The sequence below is a fragment of the Aethina tumida genome, chromosome 5, assembly GCF_024364675.1.
Source record: "Aethina tumida isolate Nest 87 chromosome 5, icAetTumi1.1, whole genome shotgun sequence".
Lineage (NCBI taxonomy): Eukaryota > Metazoa > Arthropoda > Insecta > Coleoptera > Nitidulidae > Aethina > Aethina tumida.
The window spans coordinates 20,142,778-20,156,057 of NC_065439.1; the positions used below are offsets into that span (position 1 = coordinate 20,142,778).

Here is a 13,280-nt window from a genome sequence, read left to right on the forward strand (position 1 = left end):
CAACAAAATCAGACAGAACAGTTGGTCTTATTAGGTGTCATTCAGAATTTCATATCTGAATATTGATTAAAAGTTGGAATTTGAATGGTCTGTGGGTGAATTTCGAATGGACCAGTGAAATTCAAGAGTACATCAAAGAGAATTTGTGTACATAAACATAGAAAAAAAGTGTCTATAGACTTTATAAAGTAAAATTTATATTGTGATTAAAAATGAATCTTGTTTTTCAGTTTTTGGAAAAATTTAAAATTTATTCCATTTTGAATCAACAGATTGACTTTGGTGATGATTTAATATTTTGATTAAAGTGAAATATGTTGTTTCATGAGTCATTTTATAAAGACAAAATATTTTTGTATTTGGAGGCATTTTTGCTTTTAGATAATAAAACAATTTTTCGACAACAAAATCAGACAGAACAGTTGGTCTTATTAGGTGTCATTCAGAATTTCATATCTGAAAATTGATTAAAAGTTGGAATTTGAATGGTCTGTGGGTGAATTTCGAATGGACCAGTGAAATTCAAGAGTACATCAAAGAGAATTTGTGTACATAAACATAGAAAAAAAGTGTCTATAGACTTTATAAAGTAAAATTTATATTGTGATTAAAAATGAATCTTGTTTTTCAGTTTTTGGAAAAATTTAAAATTTATTCCATTTTGAATCAACAGATTGACTTTGGTCATGATTTAATATTTTGATTAAAGTGAAATATGTTGTTTCATGAGTCATTTTATAAAGACAAAATATTTTTGTATTTGGAGGCATTTTTGCTTTTAGATAATAAAACAATTTTTCGACAACAAAATCAGACAGAACAGTTGGTCTTATTAGGTGTCATTCAGAATTTCATATCTGAAAATTGATTAAAAGTTGGAATTTGAATGGTCTGTGGGTGAATTTCGAATGGACCAGTGAAATTCAAGAGTACATCAAAGAGAATTTGTGTACATAAACATAGAAAAAAAGTGTCTATAGACTTTATAAAGTAAAATATATATTGTGATTAAAAATGAATCTTGTTTTTCAGTTTTTGGAAAAATTTAAAATTTATTCCATTCTGAATCAACAGATTGACTTTGGTCATGATTTAATATTTTGATTAAACTGAAATATGTTGTTTCATGAGTCACTTTATAAAGACAAAATATTTTTGTATTTGGAGGCATTTTTGCTTTTAGATAATAAAACCATTTTTTGACAACAAAATTAGATACAACAGTTGGTTTTATTAGGTATCATTCAGAATTTCATATCTGAAAATTGATTAAAAGTTGGAATTTGAATGGTCTATGGGTGAATTTCGAATGGACCAATGAAATTCAAATGTATATCAAAGAGAGTGTATGTACATAAACATGGATAAAAAGTGTCTATAGACTTTATAAAGTAAAATTTATATTGTAATTAAAAATGAATCTTGTCTTTTAGTTTTTGGAAAAAATTTAAATTTATTCCATTCTGAATCAACAGATTGACTTTAGACATGATTTAATATTTTGATTAAACTAAAATATGTTATTTCATGAGTCATTTTATAAAGACAAAAATTTGTGTATTTGGAGGCAGTTGGTCTTATTTAGGTGTCATTCAGAATTTCATATCTGAAAATTTATTAAAAGTTGGAATTTGAATGGTCTGTGGGGGAATTTCGAATGGACCAGTGAAATTGAAATGTAAGTACATCAAAGAAAATTTGTGTATATAAACATGGAGAAAAATTTCTTATAGATTTTATAATCTATAATTCATATTGTAATTAAAAATGATTATTGTCTCTCAGTTTTTGGAAAAATTTAAACACTTTATCTTGAAATTCATCTCTTTATCTTGAAATTCATAAACCAGCAGGTTGATTCTGGTCATGACTTGAATAGAAAAAGTTATTTCATTATATTAAAATATAAAATCATGTGATCAGTAAGTACATTTATTTATCAATGAGACACACCTCAAATATCAGGTCAAACCGAAAGGAAAGTGTGGGATATTCAAATGTCCAGTCTGCGAACTTGTACGGTCTGGGAATTCCCATCAGATAAAAATACAAGATCGCCAATACTTAGGCGACACACACACATGCAGGAATTAATGTGCGGATGACTCACAAATTTGCATTGTTTATTCAGCGGACGGTTGATTAAATTAGATATGATTGAGATGGTGTAATGTTACAGTCCGAGAATAGCAATCACCTGAACAACCAAGTTTATTGACTTGCCGATAGTGCATCGATAATCTCGTACCACACCACGCCGTAGACTTTGAAATTTACACTCGGTTTTCAATGTTAAGTGTGCTGAAACGCGCATGATTTTCCAACGTCAACAATGATCGTTTGCATAACTTACACGGGCAATTTATTGCTCCCTTGAACGCAGAATTTTCCCAATTAATTAAAACCTGTGCCTTTCATATTAATATTAATCAGATAATTACGTTGCAACGCCAAACATACACAACCTTGCTGTTATGCAACGCGTCCAATCGCCTCGTTCACTTCACGCTTTTCATTGAAAGTACACACGAAGGCGGAACATTTACTGCAGAATCAGGAAAAAAATTGGTCGGCGATATCGTTGCAGGAGCTTCGTTACGAAATGACATTTGCAACCGCATCACAATAGGTCAGAGAGTCGTTTTTTAAAAATCGCAAATTGTGTCAAAATAATTAAATCGAATTAAAAATTTAAAGCGGCAATTAAAATAATCCAATTGGATTTATGAGTGGGTCAAATGAAATCAATTAAAACCATATACGCCAGATTTCATCCATTTAATTGACGCATTTAAGGTTAATTCAATTTCTCAGCATTATTCTATCCAATTAAATTTAATGTGGCAAGATTATCAATCGTTACGGGGTTTAGAAAAACATTATTAAGTTAACAAGTATAGGAAAAAGTGAAGTCGGGGTGATTTTCTCAGTTTCACACATAATTTGATCAGTTTCGTGCATATGGACAATCTGCATAATTTCCTGCTGTTTCAATACTTAAATGTGTCATTTGTTGAAGGTAAACGTTCCAATTACGAATAATTCTTTCAAACAAGCGTAACGAACGGATATCTGTAATGCATTTCCTCTATTCATTTAATGATTGCAGTAATCGATGTTCTAGCTTTTAAATTCAAATTTTGTAACTTTTATAGTAAGAGGAATCATTTCTTATACTTATATTGTAATGATTTTAGAAAAAATTGTAATAAATTAGCTATGGATATAAATTAAGTTTGTAAAAAGTTAGAAAACAATAAAGGAAATATACTCATAGAAGTAGACAAAGTTTTGAAATAAATAATACTTAATACAAAATAAATTTCTCCAAAGTTATAGGCTATATTTTCTTATTAATTTATAAATTTTATATATTTTATAGATTTCAAAGGTTTTATAGGTTTTTATAGGTTTTGTAGGTTTTTATAGGTTTTATAGATTTTATAGGTTTTATAGGTTTTATAGGTTTTATAGGTTTTATAGGTTTTATAGGTTTTATAGGTTTTACAGGTTTTATAGGTTTTATATGTTAAATAGGTTTTATAGATTTTATAGGTTTTATAGGTTTTATAGGTTTATAGGTTTTATAGGTTTTATAGGTTTTATAGGTTTTATAGGTTTTATAGGTTTTATAGGTTTTATAGGTTTTATAGGTTTTATAGGTTTTATAGGTTTTATAGGTTTTATAGGTTTTATAGGTTTTATAGGTTTTATAGGTTTTATAGGTTTTATAGGTTTTATAGGTTTTATAGGTTTTATAGGTTTTATAGGTTTTATAGGTTTTATAGGTTTTATACGTTTTATACGTTTTATACGTTTTATACGTTTTTGATAGATTTGATAGATTCAATACATATGATTAATTTGAGATTTTTTACTTTTAAAGGATTTAAATTAATTAAAATTTTACCTTAAACATAAGTGTGAATATGTTATCAAATTAAAAACATAATAAATAATAATTTCATATCTAATATTTACTGCTAGCAATTTATTGATAAAACATTTAGTACTAATATTATTGAAAATAAAATAATTATATTATTTATATTATTAAAATAATATTATATTAACAATATAAAACTGCATTTTATTTAACAAATTAATACGATAACTTATTAGTGAACAAATATAATAAACAATTTTCTTGGTAATGTTATATTTAATTTTAATCCAAATTAACTTAAAGTCAAAGAAATATTACACCCATAAAAGGCGTCAAGAATGTGAAATAATTAAATTTGCATCACTTAAAATGCGGACAAGTGTTATTTGTTAAGTTATAAAAATTAAAACAATTTAATGGGGCTGTAAATTTATTAATTCTACAAAAGAAAAAAATTATAAAAAATCAAGTTGTAATAGGAAATTTTAGGTCATCAAGATATTCTGCATATCAAGTTATAATCTTGATTTGCATTAGATTTTTCTCCCCATTAATTGAAATACAGTTATGAAATAATATTATAATAAACATCTCAATAAAATTATTGATAAAAGACGAATAAGTAACTCATTTTGCTGGTCCTCTTATAAAAATAAAATCGTCTATTTACCAAAAACTAAACCAAAATATCAGATCAAGATATTATTTTATTCTGATCTTTGAAATAAAACATTTTTTAAGTAAATCGTGTTATATTCGTTTAAAAGTTAGTCTTGATGCTCTCTGAAGACATAAAAATAATAAGATTACATTTACTACACCTGCCAATACTTTCAAATGTGAATTAAACAATTTATCTTATTGTAATTTCGGTTTAGTAAAGTTTTACAAATGAAAATTTGTGGTGTTTTGGTGCCTTACCCATTGATGTTAAAGACAATTCCTACTGGCATCGTAAGTTTAGTCCTGCCCTCGAATCGAAGCCGGACGTCGACTGTGTCACACCGAACTGCACACGTACGATAGCCAATCAATCAATCAACGACTGCGATGCCGAAAAAACTAGAAAAACCAAAACCGCGACCAGAAAAGATTCTAAACAGCAAAACGACGTTTGAACTAGACGGGCGAGAGAACGAGCCGGGCTCACACAGCGACCGGCCGTGGTGCTAAACAGGTGGATTGTAAGTCAGGTGAACAGTGAAAACGTACGAGCAAACGCTTGCCGGATGTTGGCTGGCGGGGCTCTTGCGTTTTACCAGCAATGTGGAAAACTAATGGATGGCGGATCGGGGCCGTAGCGAGGGCACTCGCTGCTCACCGCGTGCGTGCGACGGATGTGGGTTTGTGGGTGGTTTTTGGTCATTTTTCGTTGCATTCAAAAGTTTACGATTACGTTATTACCTTTCGATTAATTTCTATCCTGGTCCATGAAGACGCCGTTAAACAATGACGAACTGATTTCACATACACTTACAATTAGAGGCGAATTACTTCGAGTATGACATTCTTATTTGCATGCTGGAACGAATCTGAAAACTACTGCCTTTCAAAAAAGGCTCAGCATTGATATACCAAGAATGCATGATTAAGAGTGAGTCACTGAAGTCATCCCGAAGTTATAAATATGTATTTTACACTGTTACGTTGGCTGATTCTAACTGGAATTGAATTATATTTTTAATTTTAGTTTTAGGAAAAAGTAATTTACGTTTTCGGTTCATGATCTATTTGAATACATTTTTGTATTATACTATATACAGGTTCGAAAATGATAGACCCTACTAGTCGCGTATTGAGGGTATTAATACCCCTTAGTATATAATAGTGGCAACTTAAAATTTTAAATATTTACCCATAAAATTAATTTATTAGATTTTAAAAATTATATATATAGCTTGATGGATTTAATAGATTTGTCATTGTTTATAGATTTTTCATAGATTTTTTATGGATATTTTATAGTTTTTCATATATTTTTTATAATTTTTTATAGAATTTTTGTAGAATTTTTGTAAAATTTTTATAGTATTTTTATAGAATTGGTATAAAATTTTTATAGAATTTTTATATATTTTTATAGAATTTATATAAATTTTTTTTAGATTTATGGATTTTATAAATTTTATGGATTTTATGGATTTTATGGATTTTATGGATTTTATGGATTTTATGGATTTTATGGATTTTATGGATTTTATGGATTTTATGGATTCTATGGATTTTATATAATATTTTTATAGAATATATATAAAATTTTTTTAGAATTTTTTTAGATTTATGGATTTTATGGATTTTATGGATTTTATGGATTTTATGGATTTTATGGATTTTATGGATTTTATGGATTTTATGGATTTTATGGATTTTATGGATTTTATGGATTTTATGGATTTTATGGATTTTATGGATTTTATGGATTTTATGGATTTTATGGATTTTATGGATTTTATGGATTTTATGGATTTTATATAATATTTTTATAGAATGTATATAAAATTTTTTTAGAATTTTTTTAGATTTATGGATTTTATGGATTTTATGGATTTTATGGATTTTATGGATTTTATGGATTTTATGGATTTTATGGATTTTATGGATTTTATGGATTTTATGGATTTTATGGATTTTATGGATTTTATGGATTTTATGGATTTTATGGATTTTATGGATTTTATGGATTTTATGGATTTTATGGATTTTATGGATTTTATGGATTTTATGGATTTTATGGATTTTATGGATTTTATGGATTTTATGGATTTTATGGATTTTATGGATTTTATGGATTTTATGGATTTTATGGATTTTATGGATTTTATGGATTTTATGGATTTTATGGATTTTATGGATTTTATGGATTTTATGGATTTTATGAATTTTATGGATTTTATGGATTTTATGGATTTTATGGATTTTATGGATTTTATGGATTTTATGGATTTTATGGATTTTATGGATTTTATGGATTTTATGGATTTTATGGATTTTATGGATTTTATGGATTTTATGGATTTTATGGATTTTATATAATATTTTTATAGAATATATATAAAATTTTTTTAGAATTTTTTTAGATTTATGGATTTTTTGGATTTTTTTTATTTTATGGATTTTATGGATTTTATGGATTTTATGAATTTTATGGATTTTATGGATTTTATGGATTTTATGGATTTTATGGATTTTATGGATTTTATGGATTTTATGGATTTTATGGATTTTATGGATTTTATGGATTTTATGGATTTTATGGATTTTATGGATTTTATGGATTTTATGGATTTTATGGATTTTATGGATTCTATGGATTTTATATAATATTTTTATAGAATATATATAAAATTTTTTTAGAATTTTTTTAGATTTATGGATTTTATGGATTTTATGGATTTTATGGATTTTATGGATTTTATGGATTTTATGGATTTTATGGATTTTATGGATTTTATGGATTTTATGGATTTTATGGATTTTATGGATTTTATAGATTTTATAGATTTTATAGATAAATTAGGTATCAATTTTATTTAAAATACATTAATTAAATTAACAAAAGAATATAATTTAATTAATACATAACTTAAATTAAATTTATACACATCATATATAAAACATTTTATGTGCCTCCATGGGCATTGACTACTTCTTGACAACTCCTGTCTGTCTTCCATGAGGTTATTCAAATCTTTGGGAAAAGTTTTATCGTCTTAAATTATCATTACTGGCATAATCTTCGTCTGAATACTGCAGGACATTTTCGGCCACAACAAAAGTTCAGAGTGCAATAAATTCTAAATTACACTATTAGCACCTGACTTGTTGCGTGTTCACTTTCTAGACCCAAACAAGAAAAACATTAAACTTGAAAGCGTAATTAACACAGTCGGCAATTAATTCATTAACAGCTTTTCATGGGATATGGCAAAATGTCGAGAATGACATTTTGCCATATGAATAGACAAGTTACCCATTTTAATTTTTGAAAATGTAATATCAGTAACTTTGGACATAAGCTCATTATTTAACCTTTTTATGCTCTTTCTATCTATGTCATTTCTTTTTCTCACATATAGTATTTAAACAGTAATAAACAGTTTGATTCTGAAGAGGTCAAAAGAGAGACTGATCTTTCCTTCAGTTCCAAAAGTGCAATCCGTATCTCGTGGCATGAATTTGCACGAATTGTTGAGTATAATATATTATATGATATATAATATTGCATTAAAGTTTGACGTTAAATGTGTACATTGTTATTATGAATATATTGAACAATTCAAATTGCTTTGAGGTTTTGAAACTTAATTACTTAACGTAACAACGTCCCAGTGACATTTATAATTGGCCTCCTCCGCCATCTCCAAAACCGGAGACAATTTTCCCACAACATTGCCAATAATCACACACCTCTCAACATCAACAGAAATTAAATTTACGCAATTCTAAATTTAGAACTAATTGTACGCGTAGGTTTTCTCAATGAACCGCCGTGCGTAAATTACCAGTTCCAAATCGCATTCAGAAACAATTAGCCGGTGTCGTTGCACCCTGAATTAACAACCATTAAATCAATAAAGATCATAAACACATGCATTATCTCCGCTGCCATATTCGGCAGGGTCCGGGCTTAATTTTTGCGTAGGCCTACTCCATATACGTCCGTCTAATTAACAAAACCGTAAACACACTCGTAATTGATTTCACAACATCCAATTACACTTTCAATGTCCGATAACCGGCCAAATCGATCCAAAACATCTGTAAACCACTTCGGGTCGGTCTATTAGCATTGGATTATCGACAGAGTGATTTTACAATTCCACGTCTTTATAAGGCTCGCTAATATAAATACATATTTATGAGACCTAATGCCTGTGCGTATCCTGCCATTCTGATTCACATTTTGCCGCTTGCCAACTTGTAATGTTTGTCGGGGAGCGAAACTGAAAGACGGTTGCATGAGAAAATGTGTCCAATTTTCAGCGGGAATGCATTGATTGTGTCTGCAAATTACCCAACTGCCTGTCCCGACATTGACAACAATTTTGTGTAAACACTGTCTTGGAAATTGTTATCTTCTTAGTATTCAGCACCATCATTTTCTTGAACAATGGATATGCTTAACATAATAACGTGTGTTCACGGTTGAGGATGTGGACAACGATTAAGTGACATCAGTGTGGTTCAGGCAAGAGAATTTTCAACGATTTTTGTGCTACAAATTTTAAAGATAAAATATTACTTATGGGCTTTTTATAATTTTACAGATCTAGACACTATTTTAATTTTTTTTTAAATTTACCAGGTTTTAGGTCATTTTTGGTAACCAAAGATTATGGACATTATGGCCATTGATTTTAAAAAAATTTTGATTATGGAATCCAATCTATGGAGATTCCAAATATTTTCGTATCTACAGTTGTTGGGGTTTATTGGTCGACGTTTGTTGGAATTATTTCCTGACGTTTTATAAGTTTATAGGTCGTGTTTATAGGTTCTATAGGTTTGTAAGTTTATAGGTTTTATAGGTTTATAGATTTTTATAGGTTTTATAGATTTTATAGGTTTTATAAGTTTCATAAGTTTTATAGTTTCATAAATTTTAGGGATTTTATTCATTTTATAGAATTTGTAAAGTCGGCTGCAGAATGGCATTACCACCCTAAGGTCGAGTTTCGTTTGCGACCTGAACAAGCGGGCTCGCATAAATTATCTCCAAATTTACATATATTGTATTTTAGTAAGTAACAATTTTGTGTGACCATCTCAACGCAATAATTGTAGAACACTTCTGTAAATTTAAAAATTTTTGAATAGTAGTATAATTATATTATTATAAAATTATTATTTATAAATTTACATCGTATTATATATAACACATTTTGTGCATTTATATTTGATATTTATAGAAGAAATATAAGAACTAAATATAAACCAACATTTAAAATATATAAATTTTATTAAATATATAAAAATTAATTATAAATAAATATAAAATAATTTAACAATATATATTAGACTGTTTCAAAAAAAACGACAAATTTGTTTTTTTCTTATTTATATCGAAAATCTTGTTGGAAATGGTAAAAAAATCGTAAATTTTAATTTCCTGTTTAAATAAGACGGGAACGGTGTTCTCTTGGATTTTGAAATTTTTTAACTTTCGTTAGAGATAATATTTCAAAATTACCGAAACAGATTTTTATACAAAATTTAACGCTCTACAAAAAATGTCTCTTACAGTTTTTTGATACATTCATTTTTTCAAAAGTTATTTAACATTAAAGTTGGATTGATTTAAAATTTTGACGTCGTGACCATGAACTTTATGAGAAAATTTTATATAACATTTTTTGTAGAGAATTCAATTTCCTATAATTTATCTCCGAAAAAGTTTTAGATATTTTTTACAGATTATTAAGTTACCTGCTGAAAACTAAAAATTTTATTAAATAAATATTATTATACTGCTTAAAATTAAGCATTTAATTTAAATAAATAAATTTTTACTAAAAAAATTGATTGTTTATTATAATCAAAGTAGTATATATCATTAGACTAATCTCAAACAAGCGAAATAATACACAACATATTTTATACAAGTTACATAATATACAACACTGATATTTTCAAATAGTTTAATGGAAAAGTAACGTTGTATATCAGGGGTGGCCAGCTTCTTGATAGTCCGAGCCATTTTTCATAAGTTGAAAAGTACAAAATATGTGTATTGAATTATAAAATTAAAAATTAAACATTTATTTTACTTCTCTTGATAATTCTGGAATGAAAAGGGAACGGGGGTACATTTATCGAGAGCCACAAATAATCCTCCAAAGAGCCTCAGGTTGGCCACTTCTGCTATATATTAATAAAATCATAAATATCTTAGTTTATGTCAATAAGATTAATTTTAGTTCATAACAGATGAAAGAAAAATAAAGAATTTTTTTCTAATTTTATACATTTTTATTAGTTTTTATAAATAGGACTATTTTATTTAATTTATGATAATAATTTACAAAAACTAAGTTTCTTTAACTTAGTCAATCTTTAATTTTCTCAAGAAGTGTTACCAAAAATATGAAATACTTATTATATAATCGATACCACAATTGATCCATTGTTACGTATACCTGGGTTTTACGGCCTACATTTTTTTGGGGTCTGAGCGGGGCTTAGCGAGAGAGGGTCGCAAAGGATTTTGTTGTGGAAAGTGGTAATGCCATTCTGCAGCCGACTGTACGTAAAATGCATAAAATGTTGCATAAGATGTATATATGTATTTAATTTTACAGAGTGAACATAAATAACAATTCAATTTTTTAGTTCATAATTACGTATAACGAAAGAGTAATAATAAACACTTATTAACCAGTTTATTGACTTCCATTTCCTTGAAAAAGAGACAGCGTACCTATTGCATAGGCGAACTGACATTCCACTAGAATTATCTAAACGACATCATAAAAAACCGCCCATGATAATAGATTCGCAACTCGCTTATCTATCAATTATTTCAGCCGTTGCAAATTTACCATGAAATACGCGAAACACCGCATAAACAACCGACCAATTTAACCATAGGCGACCGAAGTGGATGTGAAACGGTCGCGGAATGATTGTCGCAATTGCTTTATTTGCGTCTGCACACGAGGTTGGCAAAGGTCGTTGTCGCACATAAAGTATGTTTTGTGTGTGAACACCAACCGGAAAGGTGGTCCCGAAACCGGAACACGCAATCTTTGAATATTGATTTGGGTGCGTTGGTTTAATAAAACACCATTGTACATGGTATAAACACTGTTGCAAGGTATTTTGTGATGGCTACTTGTCTGAGCAATTCCAATAAGCAGCGTTTGTGTATGCGTAGTCATAACTTCGGATATAATGTATACGAGTGTATAATAATTGTTTATTACTTCCACATAAGGAGATTGCACGTCCTCCACTTTATCAGTGCAGTTCTTGGCTGCAGTTATTAACAGGACATTTCCTCGTATGTATTCTGATTGAATAATGATTAACTAATGCTAAAATATATATAATATAAAAAGAGTTTAACAACATTGTCCTCAAATTCTTCCCATGTATTCCTAATTATACTTTTGACATAATTTTTTACAAATTTTATTTTCCAGACTTTTATAGAATTCCTATTTATTTATTTGTTTATTGTTTTTTCTTATGTTTATTTAAATAAACATGTTGTTTTGTTATTTTATTTTCTTATATTTGTTCACAAATTAAGAATTAGAAATAAATGGACTCTTTATTTTACATATTTATTTTTAAATATATTAAAGGTTTCAAAAATTTTATAGATTCCATTCATGATTTCAGATATTTCAGAGGTTTCATAGATTTCATAGATTACATAGATTTCACAGATTCCACAGATTTCATAGATTTCGTAGATTTCGTAGATAGATTACATAGATTTCATAAATGGATTTCATAGATAGATTTCATAGATTTCATAGATTTCATAGATTTCATAGATTTCATAGATTTCATAGATTTCATAGATTTCATAGATTTCATACATTTCATACATTTCATACATTTCATAGATTTCATAGATTTCATAGATTTCATAGATTTCATAGATTTCGTAGATTTCATAGATTTCATAGACTGCATGGATTTCATAGATTTCATAGTTTTCAGAGATTTTATGGATGTGTCATATATCATAGCTTTTATAGAGACTAAACAGATTTCATAAATCTCATAAATTTCATATTTTTCATTGATTTCATAGATTTCATAGATTTCATAGATTTCATAGATTTCATAGATTTCATAGATTTCGTAGATTTCATAGATTTCGTAGATTTCATAGATTTCATAGATTTGATAGATTTCATAGATTTCATAGATTCCATAGATTTCATAGATTTCATAGATTTCATAGATTTCATAGATTTCATAGATTTCATAGATTTCATAGATTGCATAGATTTCATAGATTTCATAGATTTCATAGATTTCATAGATTTCATAGATTTCATAGATTTCATAGATTTCATAGATTTCATAGATTTCATAGATTTCATAGATTTCATAGATTTCATAGATTTCATAGATTTCATAGATTTCATAGATTTCATAGATTTCATAGATTTCATAGATTTCATAGATTTCATAGATTTCATAGATTTCATAGATTTCATAGATTTCATAGATTCCACAGATTTCATAGATTTCGTAGATAGATTTCATAGATTTCATAGATTTCGTAGATTTCATAGATTTCATAGATTGCATAGATTTCATAGATTTCATAGATTCTTGGATATCATAGATTTCATAGTTTTCAGAGATTTTATGGATGTCTCATATGTCATAGCTTTCATAGAGACTAAACAGATTTCATAAATCTTATAAATTT

At 27.6% G+C, this 13,280-nt stretch overlaps 1 protein-coding gene across 2 annotated transcripts in view; it reads right to left on the reverse strand.

Annotated features, from left to right (window-relative positions):
- The window catches only part of LOC109595509 (TNF receptor-associated factor 4), a 52,593-nt gene extending 47,206 nt beyond the window's left edge, over positions 1-5,387 (reverse strand). Inside the window, exon 1 of one of the 2 annotated variants that reach the window (XM_020010881.2) lies at positions 5,291-5,387. Coding sequence is in view for 1 of the 2 variants with exons in the window: in XM_020010879.2 (XP_019866438.1) it covers positions 4,808-4,839 (32 nt within the window). In the remaining variant the exon portion in view is untranslated. Of the gene's footprint in view, positions 1-4,807; positions 5,054-5,290 lie in introns of those variants that run through there. The other variant, XM_020010879.2, reaches the window with a different exon arrangement.
- Positions 5,388-13,280: the final 7,893 nt, after the last annotated feature.